The sequence below is a fragment of the Lampetra fluviatilis genome, chromosome 13 (genome assembly GCF_964198595.1).
Source record: "Lampetra fluviatilis chromosome 13, kcLamFluv1.1, whole genome shotgun sequence".
Lineage (NCBI taxonomy): Eukaryota > Metazoa > Chordata > Hyperoartia > Petromyzontiformes > Petromyzontidae > Lampetra > Lampetra fluviatilis.
The window spans coordinates 10928130-10954873 of NC_136287.1; the positions used below are offsets into that span (position 1 = coordinate 10928130).

General features: G+C 47.1%; 1 protein-coding gene across 1 annotated transcript in view; it reads left to right on the top strand.

The window, feature by feature from the left end:
• LOC144935538 (synaptic vesicle glycoprotein 2C-like) overlaps positions 1-26744 on the top strand; it is a 67545-nt gene that overhangs the window by 25777 nt on the left and 15024 nt on the right. The window contains exons 5-8 of the mRNA XM_078862293.1: positions 1757-1908; positions 18254-18387; positions 22870-22959; positions 24531-24641. Coding sequence (XP_078718419.1) covers positions 1757-1908; positions 18254-18387; positions 22870-22959; positions 24531-24641 — 487 coding nt within the window. The remainder of the gene's footprint in view (positions 1-1756; positions 1909-18253; positions 18388-22869; positions 22960-24530; positions 24642-26744) is intronic.

Sequence of the window (26744 nt, forward strand, 5' to 3'; positions counted from 1 at the left end):
GTATTTAATCAATCACATTTCCGGCGCATTTCTTAAAACTCAGTAGCTCCTTTTCTTGGCAGTCTAACGTTTGCCAGAACTATGATTGACTGCGTGTCCTTAAAACTTTGTAATGCGGTGTAATTCTATTCTACACATATCAGGGGTTGTCTCAATATACAACCCAATATGATTGGCATCCCTTCATGCCCGCCAAATTTGCTCACCGTGCTTGCCAAATCTGTACAGAAGAAGAGCATTTGCTACGCGCCTCTCTGGAAAATACACACATTCCTCATACTTCGATTTGATCAAATATTTTTTAATCCGACCGTTCAAAATTAATTTCCCGGACCCCATTCTCTGGCAACACGTTCGTGATTTCGTTTAACCGAGGTAGAACTCAAGAGACACGGATAGTCTCGATGCCAATGGTGGCCTCGGTCGCTTGCAACTGCGGCCTCGGTTGTTTGCAATTGCTCAGTTGAGATTTGTTATTTATCTTACCAGGTAATGCCCTCTGAACTATGTAGCTCTTTTTCAGAAGCGACCTGGCCACAAATAATAGCTCAACGACGTGGCTTTTCACGGGGACATTTATAGCAGCCAAAAAGTGGGGGACCCGGAGAAAAATCCACGTGACCACGGTGAGGGAGACACGCAAATTCCAAATACACAGCAGCAGGCGTCAGGGCCGGGATCGAACCCACGACTTCCTGTATACCAGGTAAGGTAGTTAACATCTCAGTTGCGTCACGCATTAACGGTGTGCGTGGATGATCGTGTACCCCATGCGTGAGCAGTGCGCTTGTACACATCTAGGCAGTAGAGCAAATAGGATGCGGATGTGCCTGTGCAGTTTGTGAATGTTGTTGTCTCATACCCGTGGGTTTGCTTGGTGTACCGTGGACTTCCTCTCACGCACAAATTGTGCCCATTAAGGAAGTGGCCAAATGTCCCAAGCGGCAACCTCCTGAAGGAGCCTTCAGAGTCAGTTGATGCTTTTTACATGAATACTTTAGAATAGTCGGAGAGCCTGCGTATTTTAAAGGAATGGTTTTGGAGTTACTCGTCTCCATTGGCAAATCCGGAGCCTGAAGTCCAAATTCCGCATTCCTGTGACAGGAGCCCAGCCTTGCCACAAGACGACGTGAACAACGGGGACGTAACAAAGTCGCGATTCGTCGGTTAAAATAATGTCTTACGCTCACGACGCACGCAAACTCCGCAGCCAACAGATGCACTACACTAACCACGATTCGTAACCCTAAATTGTGGCAATTCATTGAATTGTGGCGGGGGGGGAGTGGGGCATGAATTATTACTTTGCCCAGTAAATAAAGGACAGGGGGTGGAGTGGTGGCGCAGCTGTTCACGCACTGCTACCAGAACCTGACGACCCGAGTTCGATTTCCAGCCACGGCTAACATCAGTGGCGAGTGATATCTGAACCAGTTCTTGGCTCCCACCCCAATTTACCAACTCACCCTCGCCAGCGTGCTGAAGTAAGGCCAAGCAATACTCATACACTGACACGGCATGGACAGGCCGTCACCCAGCAGTGGATTTGCAAAGGGCTGGCTGTATTTCATCGTTGCTTACATAACTACAAAATTAAGAGCGCAGTAATTCTTGAATTAAAATAAAAATTAGAACAGAATCCTTGAGTGCACCATCTTCTGCAATGGCGTCTGCGCAACGGTTGATGTGCAACTCATTTGTGTGTCTTTGCCGCCGTTGTGCGTCGACGTTTCGTCGACCGTTGTTATTCGCGCAGCATTGGCGGCGCGGCGCCGATCGTCTTCTCGTACTTTGGCGAGTTCCTGTCACGGGAGAAGCGAGGAGAGCACCTGAGCTGGCTGTGCATGTTCGGCATGATCGGCGGCATCTACGCATCCGCAATGGCCTGGGCCATCATCCCGCACTACGGTGAGTCTGCTCGCCGTCCCCTACAACTCTTCCCACTTAACCTTATCACCTCCGGCTTCTATGTTTTTTCTCTGTACACAGCACAGGTTCAGCGTGAGATAATAGTACCGCGGTGATAATGAGATGGCAAAGTTGCAGCTCTGCAATTGCCTGCTCGTACGACTGCCGTCAGATGGGGCCTCCCGTAGCGGGAGTTATCGAGAGTCCTTTTTTTGTTTAGTTTTTTTGGCCTACTTTTCCACGCTGGCCAAACGTCGCGGAACAGGTGGGAGTGCCCACACTATACCCCCACCACACGCGACCTACCGATTTGCTAAATGTGGTGACCCTATTCACACCGCTGTGTGGACAGGGGTTGGGACAGATTTAAGAAACTTGCCCATTATGTCGACTGCCACTTGGGAGATCAAACCGGTGCCCTCTGGAATGCAAGTCCATTGAGCTAACGATTATACAATGGCAACATAACCCACTCATAATAATACCTTTTCTAAATTAATTATAATAGCACTGAGTATGAAGACGTTTTAATGACCGATCTGTATCGGGAGGTTTCAACAATTCCATTATTGAGAGTTTTGCACGCTGGAGGAAACCAGAGTACAAGACCTGGAGAAAGTCCACGCATACGAGGGGAAAACACTCCACAATGTCCACGCATACGGATTCAATCGGTTTCTTTTTCACGGCCATGTGATGACCCCCCTCCAGCCCAGCAGATTTGGAAGCTTCACAAATCTGTGCGATCTGTCAACCTCCGCTTCCTAAGTGCTGGGACTAGAGGCTGCGCCAAACTCGCGCCGCACAAACTCGCTCTGCTGAACTTCAAACAACCATGAGCGAGGCTGTGGGCAGTGATGCACAAATGAGTCATACGTCAAAGCGTCTCCGTGAAAGAAAAAAACAACGAGCATGAGGCAGTGCTCAGCCCCCGTTGTCAGCCCTCAGGCAGGAGTGGACATTCCACATTCCTCTGGCTGGGTTCGTTTTGTTGACGTTCCATGAAACATTTCCCATTTTTATCGATTCCATCCTCATCTGGGGATTTCGTTGAGAACCTTCCGTGAGTGAGCTTGGGCGCTCGTCCGCATCGCCGTCCAGTGTGAATGAAAGGGGCGTAAACAGAACACGACCACTGCCACCGTTATCAAACACTGCATGCCAGTGTAACACGCAATAATGTATTTATCAAACATAACATTTTGGACATTGGCCCACCTCTCTGCGCTGAAAAAAAAGAGCCATTGCGTTTTAATGCTGCTTTTCTATTTTGGTGCCATTTCTTAAATTGTCTCGTCATTTTTTATTTGGCTTGGTGTTCGGGTTTTATTTTGCGTGGTAGTGGTTGTACCTGGGATTTGGTCCTTATATATAATTCATCTACAGCGTTATGGGATGATATTAGCATGAATGATGCTGTATCGAATGCAAGTATTATGATTAATAGACTCTTCAACCGTGCTTGCAAATGTAGTTTCTCTAACTTTGAATTGCTGTTATTTGACTGCAAAGCTTAGGTTTATCAGCTATTTGTTTTTAAAAGTGGCCCTGAAATCATATTTCTTCGTTACGATACAGTGTGGCTTTACATCGTCTCTTAAGCGCGACTGCATCTCAACGTGCTCTACAGAAACAGCGAGCGTATTAATCATGGAGAGCTAGGGGTAGTCATAGGCAGAGGGAAAATAGCAATGTCTTGAGCCTGGACTTGAACAGGAGTAAGTCGCAGGGGCAAAGATAGATTTGTGGACTGAGTGCAACTTTTGCGGAGATCTAGAAGCGAGTTTCCCCTGGCGGCAGGCATGCTCAAGGCCAAAATAAACAGCACTTTAAAATCCATTAACTCTCCCCGCGTCTCCTTACATTTTTCTGTGATGCACAGAAGCATTATCTGCACCTAACAACACACGGTTCTGATACTTTTTAAGTGCTCATAATGACCAAGTGGCAACATGCACATTTCTGCCCGCATTCAGATCTGCACACACACACACAATTGTATTTATGCTTCAAATATTTAAAGTTTAGTACAAAGCAATCGCTCTTGTTGATTTCCTTTTGCTACGATTGCCTTTTTAATAGGTGGGAATAGACACAATCCAGGCCTCCACTCTTGATAGGAGAGATATTTAATGCCACAATATAATTCATATAAGCACCGTGATTTGTGAGTTGGCAAGAAAAAAAAAACTGCGCACACACACCTTTTGGCGTGGCCTTCATGATGGGGTTTTGAGTCGCGGTGCAAATGTGGACGCGTGCGCTGAGAATTGACGTCATTGCCCGGAATTTTTGTGAAGGCAACGGCCGACCCAACGATATCCTTATTACGATCCCCACGGCCTTGTTATGCACGGGCCTTTCTCTAGGAAGTCAATAATTGGTCTCAGGTATTCCAAACTGGAACCCCGTGAAGGCCGTTTGAGGCCTTCCCATGTCATGATGGCTGTGGAGTCTGTTTGGCCACACTTCGTCCAAGCTCGTAAGTGCGGGTTGAAGGGACGACCCACGAACATATCCTACTCACCACGGATGTAATCACTGCTGATAAATTGATTACATGTTTCTAGGTTCTTAGTGCAGTGGGCTAACCACTGCACTAACGCTCCACCAAAACCCCAAAAGCATCCTGTCTCACTGATTAGAAACAAGCAATGGACAGGTATTGATGTCCATTGCCAGCAGTGAGTCAGTTGTGGAATTTCCACATTTGAATGGCAGGGAACAGTCTTCCTTAAGGAGACCACTGTTTCCCTACTAGAAATAAATATAGAGGTATACAATAATTGATCAAATTCATGAGTGTACAACTTTATATTTATACACTTCAGCCGAGTCACGGATGTTCAAAACAAACTCTCTAATCTGCACCGCAATCAGCCACACCTGCCCCTATAACCACAACCCGTGCAGGCTCTGGTGCACACATCAGTGTTCGATCGTACGTGAACGCAACACCTGCAGAGATGCACCAGATTCCCGCGTTGAACAAGCGCAGAAATTGGTTTGGGAAGGGCCACGGAAACAACCACGGCAATGGAGAGAATTTACAGCACGGGTTAATACGCCGCCACGTCAACATCGTCTGGTTGTGCAGCCTAAGCAATGCGTCTTGAAATCTAGATTTGAAGTTTTTGTCGGATGCGGAAACAAAATGCGGGTTAATCCTGTAGTGCAAAAAAAAAATTCCGCACAAAAAAAAACCACGCGCAATTTACTTTTTTTGTCATTGGGGCAGACGCCTTGTAAAGACACGCAGGCGGTTGACCCCCGGGAGCTAACCCAGCTGGAGTTTATGACAACGTTCATCTGTGATTGCGAATATTGCAATGTTTGACCAATTATGGAGGAGCCTGAAATAAAAAAACACACCTGCGGAGATAACCCATCAAAGCTCCACACAAATGGGATTCAAGAATGAATTTCAGTGCTTCTCAAACGTAGCGAGTTGAATGTCTCAGGCTCTTCACTCGTGATTTGCGCACTAAATACGGGATGTTAAATGCGGTTTTCCCTTCGCGTAATCATATTTTCCTGCTCTCTGGACTAAAATGTATATCTAGGTTTAATCGCAATGCGATTAACATATCGATAGCAGGGCACATTGGTTATTGGAATGCCCCTCGTTGTTAATGAGAGGTAAATTCAGAAATCTCAGAAATAATTCTTTCATATTCACTTTCCTGAGACCGTTCTCTGCCGTGGGTGACGACACACCGCCGTCTGTGAGAGTTCCCGAATAGATTATTCATCTCGTGGCAAGACGGCGATAGGCACAAATTGGAATATAATTTAATTTGGGAAAACACACACAATAAAATATATATATACAAAAACAGTCTAACTCAGAAGAAATACACCCCCTGGATCTCCGGCCTTGAGGTTAAGCTTCAGCCTGACACGATCCCACTGCTAAGTAAGTAAAAGCCTGTTCGTGAAGCCTCAGCGAGAACCACGACAACACTCAGCCACTCGCGCCCTCCGGCAGCGACGAACCCGCATCGCCATTCCCGTTGCGCGGGATGTGTGTGCCCCCCCCCCTCCTCCCAAAAATCCAGCAGTTAAGTCCGCACCCCGTCAGGTGAGCGGACATCACGGCGCACGGTGCACAGCCGGCCTCAAGCGACACGTTACAGAGCAAACGCGGGTCGGTGAGCGAGAGATCGCTTGGGTTGCACAAGAGGGGGGGGGGGGGTGGCAACTCGTCACGTCGTGGTCGCGTGAGACGGACGCATTCGTCGGCGACAGCGAGAACGCACTTCGTGCCGCGAGTGACTTGCGTAATGCACACGAGGCGTTGTTGAGATTGGTGCTCTTTGCGAAATTGTACTGAGTATTTAAATCAATCTCTCCGTATTCAGTTCTTGAGTTTTTTTTTCACAGAGCTGAATAAGCTTACTAGACAAAATAAATTTTACTTTGGTTCGTGTGCACACATAATATGCTGTAGTGTACACTGCATGCCGTCACCAGGCACTAGAGTATATTATTTGTGTACACTACAGTATATGTAGTGTACACTGCAGTATATCCATAAGGTTGAATAGTGCACCTGTGCCAATTGTAAACGCCATAACAGTTATATTTGTAGCATTCAATGTGGGTTTGGTGAGAGTCTCATTCCAGCGTGAGTTGTATCCAGAGCTTGACTAAAGAATGTAACCAACTTAATAGATTTCCAAAAGAAAAAATTATGAACAGGGCCACAATCTATGATGTGTCTAAATAAAAAATCCAATTTCTCAGAAACGCACATTTGTAAAGTTCCGCTTAAAAAAGAAATCACGTCTCCAAGTAATGACCCAGTTTCAAGAAACTTCACCAAAGTGAAATGGAAAACATGACCTTAATTCAAACCTTCGGCTTTTGTTTTAATCCACCACGAAATGCAGTGACCGTGGCCTCGCGCTCACAGTGACGGCATTCACGTATGGAGGCACACGGCTCCGAGGTGGATCTCTGTACGGCTCTCCAGGGTGGGTTGTTGTTTTTTTTTTGGGGGGGGAGTAACGATTTGTAGGGCGCGTGTTGTTGATCAACTGCAGTTTAATTCGATCTCCCAAAAGAAGCTCCCAAGCACGTGGGTGGCGAAACGTCGGACACCGCCGTGCCGGACAACACGCGGCACGACCCCGAAAAAAAACCCCCACATCGGGCAGCTACACAAGAGGGAAGCGTTTAAGACGTTCAAACTAAAACCCGAACGGAATATGCCAACGTCACTCAAAGCGACAACTTTTGTGATCAATAATTCATAGTTCGCATATACATATTTATATTGGTATCTTTCAAACAAAATGTCACGCTCTGTCATTCATATACCCGTTAATTAAAAACAGTCACAACGCCGTCGTGAGAATCGGCATACAATATTAAACAGCTCTGCATCTATACACAGGGCCCTAAAGAGCTGGCGATTTTTTTTCCCCCACTGACATTTAATGGGGCCCAGTGTCTCCGCCCCCCTACCCAATGGTACGCATCTCATCTGTCTTATGATTCTTTTTTTTATCAGGTCTCGAGTCACGCCCCGGCATATTGTAAGTGTCTTCTTGGTTCTTTCGGTAAAGTCACGTAGAATGGAAATATTAAAAATATAACATTATAAAATAATTCTCACGACGTTTCGGCCACAACGCAAGCAGCCGTCCTCAGGTGAAGAACAGGCCTGTCGAGAAGACATTCAGACTCTGTCTTCTCGACAGACCTGTTTTTCACCTGAGGACGGCTGCTTGCGTTGTGGCCGAAACGTCGTGAGAATTATTTTATTGTTTTATTTTTATTATTTATTACTTCCATTCTACGTGACTTTACCGAAAGAACCAAGAAGATGAATCCCTGCAGTCACGAAAGCTTTAAATCGAAATTTATATTGTAAGTGGTTAAGCGGATAAGTCTCCTTGAGGCTACCAAGTCCACCACCTCCTTGCCTAAAACTACCTTGAGCGGGAAATTATCCGAATGCACGTTAATCACGAGGTCAATTCATCATCCTCCTGAATAGCTTCGCCGTTGGTAAATGTTATCATGACACTCCTTGCTCGCGCATTAAAAAAAAAATGACGATGCAATGACATCGATGAAGATAATACGTGGACCAGAAAGCCTGCGGCAGTCCATAAAGCTAGGCGGGAGTGCATCATTTAAGATTCTGTAACGTAAAATCGTGCATTGGCATGCATGGCTGGGTATTCCGCAGCCCTATAGCGGTTGTCTAGTTTCGCAGTTATCATTTGCACACCTGTCAACCCCTTATCAATGCCTACCTTATTACAGACCAATTCAGATCTCGTTGGTCACCCCGTGCCCCTTATCAATCTCAACGTTCATCCTACAAAGTCCCATCACAAGGGAGAAATACAAACAAATAGACACATTTTGTTTGTGCCCGTATTGAAATGACTGTACGCCGTATGGACCTGTAAAATTCAATTTCCCTGTACACGAATACGGGTAAACCGTATGGGTTGACAGGTATGCATCGGCTGTCTGCCTGATGATGCTAGTTGTAATTACTGGCGAAACGTCGTACTCAGATTGTAAATGTTGTGGCTTTGCTCTCCAACACACCGGTGTGCTGTACTAGTGACGAATTGGCATGTTCTGTTCTAGTTCAAGTTCATTTATTAGGTATAGCCCTGTGAGCCATTCGGCTCTTGAATCGGGTGCAACCGCAACAAACAAAAAACAAGAACAAAAAAACATCTTAAAGTGAATATGTGACTGAGTGCAAACAGGAAATCCAAGAAAAGACAGCAATATATTGCAGAAAAATCCACCACAAATTGTTTACGTGACAACCCTTACTAATTGGCTGTGTCGGGTGGTGGCGGGTTTAACAACACATTTATATATTTACGCGATCTAACCCAAAAAAAACCTCTATTATTGAGGTATGCATTTGCACTCGGAGCCATTTCCACTGCATGCGAGCCAATCGCGCACGCGATCATTAAGAGCCGCGTCTGTAAAGCAAACGGGAGCACCGTGACAGGTGCGCCGCTGTGGGCCTAAACGGCCGCCGGAACAGCCCCCGACACTCGGTTTGTCCTGAAGTCCCACGGTAAATGACGGGCGGTGACGGGACGGTGTTGAAATTGCCATCCAAACTGGAGGCGGTTGGGCGGGCCGCGCCAAGACTTCAGACCTTGGCTGGCACCTGCCATGGACATTTGTGGGGGGTGGGGGGAAAGAACGGCGGTGTTGGTGTTCGGAGAACTTCCATCCCAATTGGACAGAGATGGTCCCCCGGCGAGTTGAAGCGTCGCTAAATTTGTGAACGTGCGGTAACCGGCGTTGAGCTTGTGAAGTACGAGGGCCGTCGACAAGGCGTAAAATGTCCCGCGAATCATTCGCCGTGAATAATTCACCTGAATCATTCGCCGTGAATCATTCGCCATGAATCATTCGCCATGAATCATTCCCCACGAATTATTCACCGCGAATCATTCGCTGTGAATCATTCACTGTGCCGACCGCAGTGATGTCAAGTCCCAACTAGGAGATGGCCACGTGGCCTGGGGGAGCCAGTGCCATGTCTGAGACACTCTTGAGCCAGCACTGCTGACATCCTGGGTTCAAATCAAAGCAGTCGTCCTTTAATTACATTGGGTTCTCAAATGTAACATGTGTATGGTCTCAGCCCTATCAGCAATAACTGCACACACACACAATCGGTACTAAATTTTATTTGTCACTTTATTCTGTTCATTTCATTTGTGAGAAATATAACGAGAATCAACTTTGTTTGAATTTACATGCAACACACACTCTTTGCAGGGCATATAACAATGTACTGTATTGCCCCTGTTCTAGATAACACACGCTTGGCTTCAGAACTAGCTATATAATGGCATCTTCTTGGCTCTCTGATAGCAGAACACCACGAGCTCATTGAATGACACTGACGGTAAAAATGTAAATACAGCTTCGATTTGAAAAATTTATACTTGGTCAGAATAAACATGGTGAGGCCTTGTCAGGAGAGGCTTTGGTCAGTGGTGGAGCTGGAAGGGTCGATCCTTCATTGCATATATTTGCCATCGAAGTCAATAGACAACGCCTTCACTCTGGAGGGGACATCCCATTCATCCGTCTTGAGCACACTCTGGAGGGGACATCCCATTCATCTGTCTTGCTCACACTCTGGATGGGACATCCCATTCATCCGACTTGATCACACGCCACTGCCAGGCTACATCACGATTTCAAAACAGGTATAAAATAACAATTCACATTTCTTTTCAATCATTGGAATGTTGCAGCATTCAAAATGCACGATCGTAGTTAAAATCGTTGTATATCGCCCGGAGTGGCAGTTAGAACAATTGGGGCGCGTGGCTTAAACCCCCCAACCACACCCCACCATCACCTCTGCCCGACCAAAATCTCCCCATGGTAACAATGGGGTTTACCACGGCTAATGCAAATCGACATGTCACGTGCGGTGCGGAAAACATGGGCACCTCTTACGTCTCTTTGAAGACATCTGTTCAGCGTGGAGGCGAAGACCCAAACAAAAAACCCTTCAGTCTCGGCTCTTGTGCCAGAAGTGGCATGAGCAAACAAATGCCAGGCTGCACCAGTGCCGCATGAAGCAAGTGCGGGGCCTGTAGCATTTGTTATAAAGGGGCCTTAAATAAATCAAAAACACGTAATATTAAAACACACATGTTTTACTTGCATAGCAAAGTAATTGTATTTTTTTTATTTGCTATACAGCCAGATAATACGACAAATCGCTAACCTTAAACACCCAGTCGTTCATAAAAGTTGAAGGCGGTATAGTACTATAGTAATAGAGCTAGTGCAGAGTCACTGAACCGGAATTGATAGCTTGAAAGCATTAAGCGCGGGGCCCTTGAAAGTGCGGGGCCCATAGCACGTGTAGTAGCTACTACACGTGTAGTAGCTACTACACGTGTAGTAGCTACTACAGGTGTAGTAGCTGCTGCTTGTGCTACTGGGATCATCCGGCACTGAGCTGCACCTGTCCATGCACCGCTACCTAACGTCAACGCAGTGTGCGGCCTGCACGTGTTGGTATGCTGCGAGAGAGTGACGCTAAAGCCAAGAGAAAGCGGCTGAAGTCCACCCAGTCAGTTTAGTACACGGCACAGGCAGAGAGAGACATTTGCACCGCAAATGTGTCTGCGTTAACAATGATTTCTTCACGTCCACGTTAAACTATTGCGGTGAAACACCGCGATGAAATGAGAGCGATGTACCGTACTATAAGCATGCACTTTTGCTTGGATGTAGATTTGCTTTAGCCCCTTTTTTCAAGGTGTTAAGCCAGGGGTCGGGAACCTTTTTGACTGGGAGAGCCATAAAAGCCAAATATTTCTAAATATATTTCATTGAGAGCCATATAATATTTTTAACGTATCATAAATTAATTATGTCTTACTTTTAATGCGACTTCTGGTGCTGCATGGTTTTGCTGATGGCCTTGTAGTCTGGTTCATACGTGGTGAGGTTGAGCTTCATGCAGGTGTGACCTGTGAAATGTATCTTCAAAACTAATTTTTGTTTACTTTAAAATGACACAGTATTATTAAATAATATCACAAGTATTTAAAAATCAGTTCCAAACTGATTTTTTTTTCAACTCAAAATTGTCTGGGAGCCATATGCCGTCACTGGAAGAGCCATATATGGCTCGCGAGCCATAGGTTCCCGACCTCTGTGTTAAGCGAAACAAAATTAACGCGATGTGCTAAACTACGTCTCCTGCCGCCCGTCTCAGGCTCTCTGCCAGAGGTCGCAAACGGGTTTTGATTCCTTACCCGTACCCGTACCCGGCCGCACCAGGGTCCCTACCCGTACCCTACCCGAAATGAGTGACAAACGGTTACTCACCAGTGACTCACGGCCTACCCGTACCCGTACCCGGCCACACCAGGGTCGCAAACGGCTACCCGTACCCGTACCCGGCCGGGTACGGGTAGCCAGGTATCGGGTAGGGTACGGGTATCGGGTACCCGGTTGCGACCTCTGCTCTCTTCCTCTCGCAATATTCAATGGGCGCTGTCTGCGAGCGCATTAATGCGTTTCACGACACATCAAAGAGCCTCGCTGCAGCCGGGAGTGAATAAACCAGCGACATCGATCACGCAAATATCCAGATCTGCTCAAACACTGATGATAAAAGAAGAGCATTTATTTTTTAATGCAAATTTATGAGTCAAGACGGGAATTCAATTATGTTATTGAAATGGGAGGGGGGGGGGATTTAGGAATGTATCTGGATTTAATTTTGGCGAATGGCAACAGCAAAACTAACGTCCATCCTGAAGCACTCGCACAGCGAGGCTCAAGACCGAAGAGGAGAGAGAGAGAGATGGACACAGAGCAGCCAGGAACAGTGGCTTTTTAAAAATCCTTTATATTAAGTTCACTTGCTTGCTTGCTTGCGTGCTTACGACCGTGAAAATCTTTCGGTCGTTTTTTAACCCACTTACCGTGATCCAATCGAGCTGACATTTTGCACACAGACTCGTTGTGCGTGACAATTTATTTTCGTGAAAAAATTTTTCCTAAATTTTCCACTTTTTAGGAAAAAATTTTTTTCAGATTTAATTTAAAATACCAATGTGCTAAAAATGAAACTCTTACTCAAGAAAAACAGAAATGAATAATAAAATAAAACCTATGCCACGCATATAAAGGATTTATAGTGAAAAACTTTGTTTTTACGGGTTAATTTTTTTGCGTTCAGTTTGTTGTCCTGCACCCCCCCCGCGCACCTCACGATTCAGCACGGGTTTGGCTACGCACGGTGCGACAGTAGTTCAACGTACGCGCGTACGGAATCAGAACATTTATTTATACCGCAGGAGGAATCCGATGAGCTGCAAAGCTCTTTTCTCACAGACGTACCGGTAGGGGCACGGGGTCAGGACGTTACAACAAACAAACAAACAAGTGAGTTTAACAGTTTAACAGTTTAACACGGAGGAGGCTTTCGCGACCAAAATCATCCATAATACAGGCGTCTTGGGTTAGATCGCGTAAATATATAAATGTGTCGTTAAACCCTCCACCACCCGACACAGCCAACTAGTAAGGTTTGTCACGTAAATCTGAGTAGACGTTTCGCCAGTAATTACTCAGATTGTAAATGTTGTGGCTTGGCTCTCCAACACACTGGTGTGTTGCTGTGCTAGTAACGAATTGGCCACGTTCTGTTTACGTGACAACCCCTACTAATTATCTGTGTCGTGTGGCGGCGGGTTTAACGACACGAATATTTACGCGATCTAACTCAAACAAAAACCTCTATTATCGACGATATGAGTGCGAAATACAAGAAAGGTAAACACACGTGACGTGCACCAGGATCGCGCGTGGAGTGTTCATCATTATTCACCCGTTCAATCCGTGACTACCGTTCACTCGTCGATGCGTCGATGAGGTCCATGGGATCTGCGGCTTCTCACGTGCGACGTGACGCCGCCGAGTAGATCGATGATCTGCCTCCCACAGCCCCCTTTCGATCCACCCTCGCCTCTACCCATCACCCACCCCACACCACCGCCCCGTGGCCCCTCCAACAACACTGGGGAGGGGCGCTTTGCAACCTGCGGCTCCGGAGAACCGCGCACGGCTCTCTAAGGACCTGACTTCGTGGCGTTATTCATGAAGGAGGACCACCGTCTCGTATTCAACACGTGCGTTGCGGCCTCTTGGAATATCGCGTTTCTTACCGAATTCAAAGAAAGAACAAAAACACCACAGGGCTCGTCTTGTTATTTTGGCTGCCGACTCATGGATGACACAAAGACAAAGATCCCCTGGGGATAGCCTTCGATAGACTATTGGGGCAAGTGCCGTTCGTGAGCACCTACGAAGGCTGCTGCCACGGAACACGATGGGGGTCGTTAGTCAGCACCACGCCCGACCGCCTTTGTTTCTCAAGTGCCGATGCTTACACACCGCAGCAGGTACTCATTTAAGGTTGAGTCGACCGAGTGGAGGTCCAGAATTTTCGTCACCGCTGTTGGTTGCTTGTGAGAATCCAACTCGGTTGGTCGCCCGGTTCGCAGCGCAGCACGCTAACCGGTGCGCCACCGCTCCCTCCCCAACGAACCCCTCCCCCCCACCCCCCTCAGCCACCCACAACAGCACACAACCTACCCGGCCCGTGTCCCGTCCCCCCTGATGGATGGTGTAATTTCCCGTAATCAGCCGAGGGTGAAAGTGAAAGGGAATGAGGCGTGGAGATAACGGGGTTTGTGCTGACTCCGGTGGCCAGGCGCTGACGTTCTCCCACCCCCCTCCCCGCCCAGCCGCCTGCGATCATTCATTGTCCCCCTCTCCCCTTCCCCTCCACTCCATCTGCCCCCCCCCCAGCCGTTGTGCCCCCCTCTCGCCAGACGGCCCACCAACCACCGCATTCTCTCATTCGCCCTGCCCCCCTCTCTCTACCCCCCCCCACGCCGCCAAGGCTCAATAAGTCACGGTGGCTAGGAGATGTTAACTACCTCGCCTGGTATACACGAGGTCGTGGGTTCGATCTCGACCCTGACGCCTGTTGTATATTTGGAGTTTGCGTGTCTCTCTCGCTGTGGTCGCGGGGATTTTTCTCCAGGTCCTCGGGGTTTTCCCCTCCACGTTCAGAAACGTGCGTTGGGAGATTATTTGGCTGCCATACATTTCCACATGATTATAAGTCACTTCGTTGAGCTATTATTTGTGGTCAGGCCGCTTCTGAAAGAAAAGTTTCGTTTAGGAATATTGCCCTGCAATATTTGTTCTCCCGCCCCCCGGAAACCAATGTGAATTCCCCACCGGGAATTGACATTAAGGAATATTCATAAGTGTTTATTCCCCTTCTGAATATTTGTTACCTCCCCCTCATCGTTCTTTGTAGCGAAGTAAACCTAAACCCTAAGCAGAATAAATGTTTATTTAAAAAAGGTAAAACATGATTTTTTGCTCAAATTATCACCGAAGGCGGTGTTCATCTTTTCTTTACTGCCTTGAGACAGTGGTAACAATTCCACATTCCTACGTTAGGTGGTGAGTCTATGCATAGGAGAAGCCACTGTTGACTTCCCCTGAAAAGTGGTACTCACTTTATCGACCGTGTAAGGATGATGGGCTGAGTTCATCCCTAACCAGGATATGAACTCGCAACCTTCCGATTGTAAGCCGCTCACTCTACCGCTGAGCCACTTGGTTGGATTACATTTTTATTTCCCTGGAAGTATAAATATTGAGCAATATTCATGAACATTTTGGCAATTTGGTCCGAAGTATTCATTCACCGGATGGGTATATTTCAGGGTGCTGGACAATGTTTACACTGAAGTTGCTTCACATTGGTTTGTGTGGGCACACATTGGCAATTCTGGTTATAAAACAATACGAAGATGACAAGCTTACTCTTAAAAGCTATCATTGTCAATGCAAAACATTAAGCTGGGCAAGGTGGAGCAAGCCTTTAATCCAACGCCTTGGAGACAGGGGCGTCTGGCTCATACACAGATTTGTTAAAATCCCAAACCCACCGGGCTGTAGCTTAGTCAGGAGATGGAGGTAGAGCAAGTAGGTTCATGAGCTCATCTCTGCTGATCTTTGAGTATGACGCTGCCTTGCGCGAGGGTCTTCTCAGTTGCCCCCCACATGCAACACAAACTAAAGAAATATTCCAGATTTGAAGCTTTCGTGACTGCAAGGAATCATATTCTTAGGTTTTTTCGGTAAAGTCACGTAGGTAAAACATCAAAATTAATGAAAATAAAATAAAATCAAACAAAAATCACGACGTTTCGGAGGCAACACAAGCTGCATCATGCAGCTAATTCGGCTGTGACGGTCCCACCTGATGACAGAGACTTGTGTTGCCTCCGAAACGTCGTGATTATTGTTTTATTTTATTTTATTTTCATTAATTTTGATGTTTTACCTACGTGACTTTACCGAAAAAACCTAAGAATAAAGAAATATTGGTTCAACATCGCAATGCATAACTCTACTGAAAAAGGGCATCTGGAGACTCGTCATGAAAAACGAAATGACATTGTTACATTATTATATCACATGTTTATCAACTTATTGGACACATAAGACCTACATTTTTAACATCAAGAATAGAGTTTTCGTGAATTCTGCAATAAATGATAGCTGATGGGTACATTCGTCATTTCCAATAGTGACCAAAAATACATCCAAGACTGGTCCAGAAATTTAAGCAAACATGGAACTGGACTAAGTGAATTTTGCTGGATGGGTTGAATGTGAAATTTAAATCCTTGATTTTACTTTATATATATATTTAAAAAAACCCTCTTGCCATTTCCTTGACTCTAGCCCTCTGAAAGCAAAATGAAAAAAATGTTCATCAGAGTGGAAAATGTCAAGAGGGATGACGCTGCTTCAGAACGGACGTGGCATGGCAATGTGATCCATTCAGGTTTGGGAGCATGCTATGTGTGTCTGTGTTCGGATGCATTTACTTTCGGGCGTGGTGCTGGCCATCCACCCCGTCGTGTGCCTTGCCGGCCTTCATAGGTGCTACTCGCTAACAGCACTTGCCCCAACAGTCTGTTGAGGCTATGGGCTGAGGAGGGGGGAATCGTTATCTTTGTCTTTATAGGGTGGAGCGGTAGTGCAGCTGCTAACCCGGTTGCCCGAGTTCGAATTAGGATTACCAGCCATGGCTCGCATCAGTGGAAATTGATGTTAGCCATGGCCCAATCCACAAATACGAAGGAGACATCACAGCGATACACTCCGCCGCTCCTGACGCTGATATCCGGCGCGACCACCTGGACGTGAAATTGTAGTCGCTGCTCTGCGTCTACATCAGCCGTACTCGAAAGAAGCGGGAATTATCTGAGCCACTCTTGTGCCTCCCCTAGGTCAGAGGTCTCAACCGGGTACCCGATACCCGTACCCTACCCGATACCCGGCTACCCGTACCCGGCCGGGTACGGTTACGGGTAGCCGTTTGCGACCCTGGTGCAGCCGGGTACGGGTACGCGTAGGCCATGAGTCACTGGTGAGTAACCGTTTGTCACTCATTTCGGGTAGGGTACGGATATGGGTAGGGAACGGGTACCCGTACCCGGCCGGGTACGGGTACGGGTACCCATTTGCAACCCTGGTGCGGCCGGGTACGGGTACGGGTAAGGAATCAAAATTCGTTTGCGACCTCTGCCCTAGGTTGACTCAGCCTTAAGCGAGTTCCTGGTGCGGTATGTAAACGTCAGCACCGGGGAGACAAAGGTGGCCAGGCACCGTCCTGGCCACACCACCTCCTTATGCGTCAGTCGTGGTCACAATCGGTGTTCTCTGTGAGCACTTGCATCCACAGCGTGTAGGCTACACAAGAAGGGGGTGGGGGACAATCTAGTCTTTTGTTGTAGAGCAATAAATAAGACTGTCTCATATGGTACAGCTTGATAGAACGTGCAGCAACACCTTGCGAGGAATAGTTTTCTGGGTTTTTCAAGATTAATTCGCAGCGCTCAGCTGCGATCTGATGGCGTGCAGGAAAAAATCACGACTCAACATCAGCCCCGCGTGCCGCATGCTTGTCTTGTTGTGGTTGCTGTTCGCTCGTGCCATCTGTTTTGCGAGCGAGGGGCGGTTAATGATGTCCCAATGTGTTTGCGGGTGCACGCGCGCATGCATAAAATGCGAATTGCCATGATTCGTGCAAAAATGAATAGAGCCTCCGCTGCGTCGGTCTCGTGCCGACTGCGTTGGTTGTGCGATTCGGCTGAGGCTGTGCGAGCAATTTCACTTTGCTTGGGCAAATGTTGCGCAGCGCTGAGCGCGCTTCCGTGTGACCTGAGCAACGTTTCTGGATGCGGTTAACATCGGCGGCGAATATCTGATCCTGTCCCGAGTCTCGCCTAGGTTGACTTCGACCGCAAATAAGTACATCAGCGCTGGGGAGACAAAGGTGGCCGGGCGTGGTCCTGCCCACCACCCCCCCCCCCCTTGTATAAGGCGCTCTCTAAGAGCACTTGCCCAACAGTCTATTACGGGGTGATCCTTTCCTTTTTGTGATGGTCCAGGCAGTGTTTTATCTTATTCCTGGGTGTCCCTACGAGGTTAGCTCTGGCTTAAACGAGTACCTATCGTGGTGTGTAAGCGTCGTCATCTGGGGAGACGTAAAGACGGCCGAGCATTGTCCGGCCACACAACCGTCTTGTGTGAGCCGTGCCTGCCTTGTTGGCAGGTACCCACTGACCCGCCCCTGCTAGACATGGGTGGGAAAAGAGCTTTGCAGCTCATCGGATTCCTCCAGTATCAATACATATTCTGATTCTCACAGTACTTGCCCCCCCCCTCCCCGCTCAACGCGGGATCTCTTCTCGTGTCCATGCAGGCTGGAGCTTCAGCATGGGCTCCGCGTACCAGTTCCACAGCTGGCGCGTGTTCGTCATCGTGTGCGCCCTGCCTGCCGTGTCGGCCGTCGTGGCGCTCACCTTCATGCCGGAGAGCCCTCGCTTTCTCCTGCAGGTGTGGCCGCCCGCCTCCCCTCGCCTCCCAGCACCACACAACCCTGTGCCGCCACCGCCGCCGCCACCGCCGCCCGCCACCAACAACAACAGCAAACAGAAATCATCACGATAACAGCGACGTACAAGAGATAAGCATGGCATCGTCATTCCTACGGCAAGAACTGGCTCACTGTTGCAGGGTCAGAGGCCTTCTGTGGCAGCACAGTGTAGGAGGAGCATTACACCCCAGGCAAGCATTTGTATGGAGGAAATTAATAATTTCTATAAATAATGGCCTTCTACTTACTAAGGAAAGCCTCAAGCAAGCCTAAAGACATTTTCAGTATGGTCCTGCTTCGTATGTTTTGACCAGCTCTCTTTTGAGAATTTTGTTTCCGTGTGCGAAGAAACTGAAGTGCATGGAGAAACCCCCACGCATATGTTGGGGATGGCACTTGGTAGAACATCTGTATGGGAAGGTCAGTGACCTACTTATTCTGCTGATGCGCTAGGCACCCAAAATATCCCTGCAGGTGGCTGTCACATGCACGGTATCACCACAATATACCAAACCCACCACCGAAATGCTGGATGACAGATGTGACCACTGCACTGAATGTCAGCAATACCCTGTGACCACCATCACATAGGTTAGCAGACGATAAGCCTGCTGGGTAATGGTATCCGCTGTGCACAGGGCCGGATTAAGATTTTGTAGGCCCCTGGGCTATGGGTACTGTGAGGCCCCCAGTAATATTTTCAAAAGGAAAACAAAGTTAAAGAGAAATAAAATGTATTTTTACAAGGCAAACAACAAATGAAATTCGGCATTCACAAATTAAAAATAACTTTTCACCAGAGGTCGCAAACGGGTTTTGATTCCTTACCCGTACCCATACCCAGCCGCACCAGGGTCGCAAACGGGTACCCGTACCCGTACCCTACCCGTACCCGGCCGGGTATAGGTAGGGTACCTGATTGCGACCTCTGGGATGAAGCCATGTTGCAGGCGCGGGTGGGTTGATTCTAGGAACTTGAATTGTGAGAAGAGACAAGACGTTGGGAAATGAGTGACAAACAGTTACTCACCAGTGACTCACGGCCTACCCGTACCCGTACTCGGCCGCACCAGGGTCGCAAACGGGTACCCGTACCCGGTCGGGTACGGGTAGCCGGGTATCGGGTAGGGTACGGGTATCGGGTACCCGGTTGCGACCTCTGCCCTAAAGCCCCGTGCCATCATCCGGCTCTGGTTGTACATAGCGATTGAGGATGCCCGTGGAGACATCGGTTAATCCCATTACTGTAACTTTTCATCACAACTATAATTGAAATCAGGACATGGAGGAAATGGTATAGTAAGTGGTTATTATTTGATTGAGTAATATCTCGGCCATATCTACTCCATGGAGAATGGATTACCTAACTCCCATCACTGAATATTCCAAAACAAAACACAGAGAGATAAAATAATATCTCGGCCGCAATTTTGTATTCATAAAGAATACTTTCCAGATGTTGGGCTGGCGTGAGGCTTCGAGTCAGGATTCGCTTGATAAATACCACACTGACGCTCGCTCATGTCGAGTTGCTGGGACCAGACAAATCCACACTCGTGGCACATCAGCCTTCCCAGAGGGAAGGGCAGCAGGAGTTTGATGTGCCGTGTTTGCTATGAGTCGAGTGACTGGCATGTAACATCTCCCCTGGTAACAAAAAGACCAATCTTCTTGGTTCTTTCGGTCAAGTCACGTAGAATGGAAATAATAAAATAATAAAAATAAAACATAATAAAATAAATATTTTATTATATTATTATTTTTGTATATTATTTTTTCAGAGTGGATTTGAAATTGCTGTTGTGAATGCTGCTGTGGCTATGCCACATTGCACATTCCAAAGCATTGGTCTTTTTCGATTTAAAGCTTTCGTGACTGCAGGGATTCATCTTCCTGGTTCTTTCGGCAAAGTCACGTAGAATGGAAATAATAAAATATTAAAATAAAACATAAGAAAATAATATGATTAAATATTTATTTAATTATGTTTTGTTTTTATTATTAATAATATAATAAAATACTTATTTTATTATGTTTTTTTAATTTTATTATTTCCATTCTACGTGACTTTACCGAAAGAACCAAGAAGATGAATCCCTGCAGTCACGAAAGCTTTAAATCGAAAAAGACCAATGCTTTGGAATGTGCAATGTGGCATAGCCACAGCAGCATTCACAACAGCAATTTCAAATCCACTCTGAAAAAATAAAAAATATATATATATATAACGGCTTACACAGCAGTTGTATTGCTGCTCAGAAGAAATTGCACTTTAAAATGTTAACGCCACCAGACATGACCAGGTTGGGCAAGCTAAATGCCATGCCTCTCATTGGTATTCTCAGTTCACCTGCACGGTTCACAATGCAATTGCATTTCAATTTCAAGCATCGTTTTTCGTAATGTTTTTCTCCTCTAATTATATTGCGTGCCATGGGGCATACTAAGAGTAAGAAGGCAGCCACAGCAAGTCGGCTGCTGGTGCTGATGATGTTGCGAAAACATTAATAAACATACATGTTTGTGCAAGCATAGACATTGTGGGAATACCGTAGTTATTACCGACACATAATAACTAGCCCAAGGCCAAATCACCCTTTATTAGCCCAATCTCATGGATGTTGGAAGCTAAGTAAGGTTGAGCCTAGATAGTGCATGGATGGGTGACCACATGTATCAAACAGGTGTTATAGGCTCCTGCTGCTGCTGGATCACGTTGTGTGCAGCAGAGGTTGTTATTGTAGTAAAATACATTGTTGTACTGCACTTCTATTCTCCGCGCATTTACCAAACTGCAGTGAGGAGCGTGGTGGAGTAATTATCCAGCAGTTGATTGGCAATAGGACTGTTGCATGCAATGGTAGATAGTTCGAGGTGATGCCCACATTTGATTTCATCCCAGCATTTTATATTTATGGATTGGCAATATATACTTAGTCTCATGCCTATACCTATAAATCAACCGTCTGATCCTATGAAACCGGTGATTCATAATATTGTGCTACACGTGGGTATTACTCACGGCACATGGCACGAGTGTATTATATAATCTACTGAGAGGCCTGAACCGCGAGAACATATGTTCTCAGCCTATGAACAGTAACCCATTTATATCCTGTTCACAATTATTAGATTTCACTCTTCTCAAAAGCACCCCCTTTCAGTGCAAATAAGTGATTTTATTTTCCTCTTTTACAGAATGTGCGAAAGCATTCATATGGCTGGAACCAAATAGGAGCCCGAAGAGATAACAAGTACATCGTGTCAATGGAATTGGGCATAAACATTATGAGTGGGATTGAGAGAAAACACACACGCACAATTACAATGAAGACTGAGCTGAGCTGTTAAATTCCATGAATGCAACCATGTACATACAATGCACAGCTGAAAACTAAAATAATAATACAAATAATCCATACACTGTGAAACATCATTCACTGTAAATGGTGTTTTTCAGGAGGGTGCAGTGTTTGGATATTTGGCCAATTTCTTCATTCAATATTCTTGCACATGGGAGAAAGGCAATTTACCTGGGGAAACCCCACGTCTAGGTGGACATTACGTTGAACAAACATTATACAGGTGTTCACAGCGAACTACTTGCTGTACTGCCATCCACAGGCCACCTGGTTAAGCCCTGCATGTTGGGAATCTCACACAGGGTAACGGTGTCTGTATTATTTCCGTGGTGTATGGATATCATTTTACGTCACTACTCTTCCCAAATTAAAAATCTCACCTACCAGTTGTAGTTACAGCATCCACTCAGGTGTACTCTGTGATGACTCAAAGTTCACGATTAATGCCCATGTACACTGGGCTTACGAACATTGTCACATTCTCGCCTCACTGGCCCACCTTCTGGTCAATCAATTACATTTCCGAATCTTCTTCCAAGATGTGCATTGGGTTGCATAAGAAAGAAAATGTGATTAATCATGACGGAGGGGGGCAAGTGGCATCGATCCAGCTGTCACAGAAGTATATCTGGGTTGTGCCATCTTCTGGTCCATCGATAACTTTTATCAATATTCCACAAGAAGCTCAATAAGGTAATTGAGAAAATGTGACTACAAGTAATGAGAATCATGTGTCCACGTGGCTCAGCGGTCACACAATGGCCACACCAGACCACGGAGCTCGTTGTCGCCGGATGAGGCTGGCTGCAATTACCGGCGAAACGTCACGGCACTCGAACTGCAAATGTTGTGGGTTTACTCTCCAACACACCGGTGTGCTGTACTAGTGACGAATTAGCACGTTTTGTTTAAGTGACAACCCTTGTTTATTGGCTGCGTCGGGTGGTGGTGGGTTTTACGACGCATTTATATTTACGCGATTTAGCCCCAAAGAGAAAAAAACACTGTCGTGGATAATATTAGTCGCGAAAGCCTACGTGTGAAACTGCCTGTGTGCGTGCGTGTGTGTTCGTGTCACAGATGGGGAAGCACGACGAGGCGTGGATGGTGCTCAAGCAGGTGCACGACACCAACATGCGCGCGCGGGGCCACCCCGAGAGAGTCTTCACTGTAAGCGCGCACGCTCATTTACAGAACTCACGGACCCCCCCCCCCTCCTCTATAGACGCGTCATCCTTGAAGAGGCGGCCATCAGCTATTCTGATAACAGCATGAGACTGATGACCATACCATGTGACACCAGAGTTGCCACCTGTTGTGTCCTGGCTTTCCCAGGATCATGCAGGTGACTTTGGGTCAGAGTGCTTGACCCACGATCAATCGAAAGGTTGTGAGTTCAAATGCTGGTTATGGGTAGTCTCAACTAATATTCCTATGAGCTGAAAAAAATAGAACCACTTTGTTGGAATTCAATGCTTTAAAAAATAATACCAGATGTCCTGGTACTGCCATAAGAAGGTGGACATTTTACCAATGGTTCAAGGTTACCAATCAATATTGGGGTAACTATGGAATGTGCATGCTGTAAATGTCCAAATGATAAGCCACTTTGTTGAGCTATCATTTGTGGCCAGGTTGCTTTTGAAAAATAAGTGAATACATGAGTGGGCTTTGTCTGAGGATGGTTGAGCTTTATTTGTTTGTGTTTTGGTGATTTTTTTATTTACCTTTCTTGTACTTTGCACTCCTATCGTCTTGTGTGTTGATTGTTGTTGTGATGTTCTTACCCGCCCCTACTGGACATCTGCTCAAAAGAGCTTTGCAGCTCACCGGATTCCTCCAGTGTAGATCAATATTCTGATTCTGAACTTCGCTGGAACCCGCGAGCTGGAGAGACTCAAATAAAAAAATGAGGAAACTGGACAGTTGAGCCCCCCTGTTAATCCGTGCGCCAGGGCCCATGCCAACCGCATGACACCGCTTGACGATAACCATAAACACAGTGCAGTGCCATCTCCAGTTAAGACACTGCCTTCGAATTTTTGCCTTTTTTAAAATTCAGAAAAAAGAACTCACTTTAATCCATATTCAAGAAGATTGTTTTCGATTAGGTTTAGTGCACATGAGGTTGCATGTATCAGTGGCAGGATTAATATATACCAGACATACATGTTTTTTAGGCATTTGCCAGCCAGATGATTCACGTATGGAACAACCTCAGAGAGGACAGGCTAAAGCCGTTTTTGGAATTGCTGTCCAAAGGTTTATATTTGTTCACTTTTTCTACATCTGATCTCGGGCCCAAAAATGTTCTGACACAATTGTATTCAACACAAGGCTCTCATTGTAACATGATCAATGGCTATGGCTGAGCCTCAGAGGCAATGTGAGGAATGCTAAGAGGGAATATTGACAAGGTGGATGGAGTATCCAACAAGACACTGCACTGTGTGAGAATGTACACTTGATGGTACAATAACTCTCGCGAGACCCATTGAAAAACGGCACGTGTGAAAGAAAAAAAACCCGATTAAAACCAGTCCAGCGTCACACGTGGGGAGAGAGATAAGACTCATTTCCCGACCCATTGTCGCATTACCCGATTAGTTGAGTGATCGAACCGATGATTGGCACAGCAACCGATCGCTACGCACGGCGCGAAAGAAGTTCAACGTACCCCGTACACACGGACACAGCGATGGTGTGCGTCAGCCGCGGACGTGACCGGCTCCTTTGTCCAGGTGACGCAGATCAAGACCTTGAAGCAGGAGGACGAGCTGGTGGAAATGACGTCGGACACGGGAGCCTGGTACCGCCGATGGCCCATGCGCACGGGCACGCAGCTGCACGCAGTGAGTGACGGGGTGGTGCTCTGCACACACGCACAGAGACCACAGATCCCCCCCCCCCCCCCGCTGCTGTAACCATCAACGGACCGTCGCTGTTAGTGAGCACCTATTAAGGTCAGCACAGCGCTCAAGGAGGTGGCGTGGACAGCACCCGTGGTCAGTTGCCTTTGTCTCCCCAGTGCTTTTGCTCACCGTGGCAGATACTCACTTAAGGTGTGTTGATCTGGGTTGGGGTGGGGGGGGAATGCCTTGGGCCCCTTTGCGTGTCAATCGTCGCTGACGTTAGCCATGGCCGGGAATCGAATTTGGACGCCCGGTTCGTAGTGCGCAGCACTGCCCACGATGACACTGCTCTCCCACACGCACAGACAACACGCAGATACACAAAGACACACCCACACGTATCTGTAGACGCGTAACAATAATCGCCATTGGCGGTGAAATCATCACTCTGCTTGTGCCAGGCTACGTGCACTTTGAGGCCACGTGAAAAGTTGAAGGCTCACTCAACAGAGGTCATGGTACAGGCACAGGTTTTATGGGTGAGCTGGCTGAGATGCTGGCGAATGAAAAGCATCTGTGCTCCCCATGTGCTAAGGGGCCATCCATTGAGTACGTACGCACGGAGGGGGGATTGGGGGGTTGACCCAAATGCGTACGCTTGTGTATGGGGGGATCTACTGACAATGTACGCATATGAAACGGGGGGGGGGGTGAAGCCTCGATACTAATTTGTCGACTTTTGCCTTCAAATGAGCTAGACAGTCCGGCGGTGGACTATCTGTTTGCTTAAACACGTCAATATTATGAATCCTTGATCGTCTCTGCGTGGATTAAATATCGGCCATTCTATAGGATTCGGCGGGGGGGGGGGGGTATAAAAAGTACGCGTGCATACAGGGAGGGGGGGAGGGGTCAAGTTTTGACAGATTTTTGCGTACCTACTCAATGGATGGCCCCTAGCCTGTTGTGTTTTAGCGGCCCCGGCGTTCTGCCCATTATTCTGAGTCTCTCCGTCACCCTCCTTTGTTGCCGGAGGGCAGCTGCCTCCGACTGGCCACTCGAATATTTTACGGGCCTACTCCACAGAGGCTGGTCTTGATACCAGTGATACACCGCCTTTAATAAGTCCACACACGCAAACATGAGTAGATTTAGAAAACACATACGTGCGTAAAGAGACACACCGACAAACACGTACACGCATTAACACGCAAGTAATATTACGTATTTATGTATTTTTTTCTGCACTCTTGTTAATTCTCTTGGGTATCAATACAAACACGAATCCACACTCAAACACACAACTACACACACAGGCTTAAATACAAACACACACGCACATAAATACACGCCAGACACAAATATACAAAGGCAAACACACACACATACCAAAAAAAAGACAAAGATCCCCGTATAGCCTTAACAGACTGTTGGGGCAAGTGCTGTTAGTGAGCACCTATAAAGGCCAGCACCTCACACGAGGGGGTGGGTGGCCAGCACGACGCACGACCGTCTTTATCTCCCCAGTGGCGATGTTTACACACTACACCAGGTACTCATTTGAGGCTGAGTTGACCTAGGGGAGGCCCAGGACCGGTTCAGATATAATCGTCACCGGTATTGGCCATGAACGGGAACGAACCCGGGTCGCCAGGTTCGCAGCGCGCTAACCACTACACCACTGCTCCCACACACACACACACGTACACACTAACACCCACGAAGACCAATATATCCCATTGCCTAGCAGCATGCTGTTTGGCACAAAGTGCTGTGCGTGAGCATAGCATGGCAAATGAGGCTGGCACGGCACATGGGAGTATGGTGTGGACTCTACTTTGTCTTCCCAGCGTAGAAATAAAACGACAGGTATACATTTTTAGGCTGAGTTGATCTAGGGCGAGGCCCACGCCATGGTCAGAGTACCAATGTGAGACTCATATTGTGCAGAGGTGGGGTGATTGCAACAACGTGCCACGGCATAGCACATAGATGTTAGCCCGCACCTTCGATGAGCACGGTTGGCGATGTACGGTGCAAAAGAAGTTCAACATATACACACACAGCGCCTCAAACAGAACGCACAAATTCACGAGCAACGGG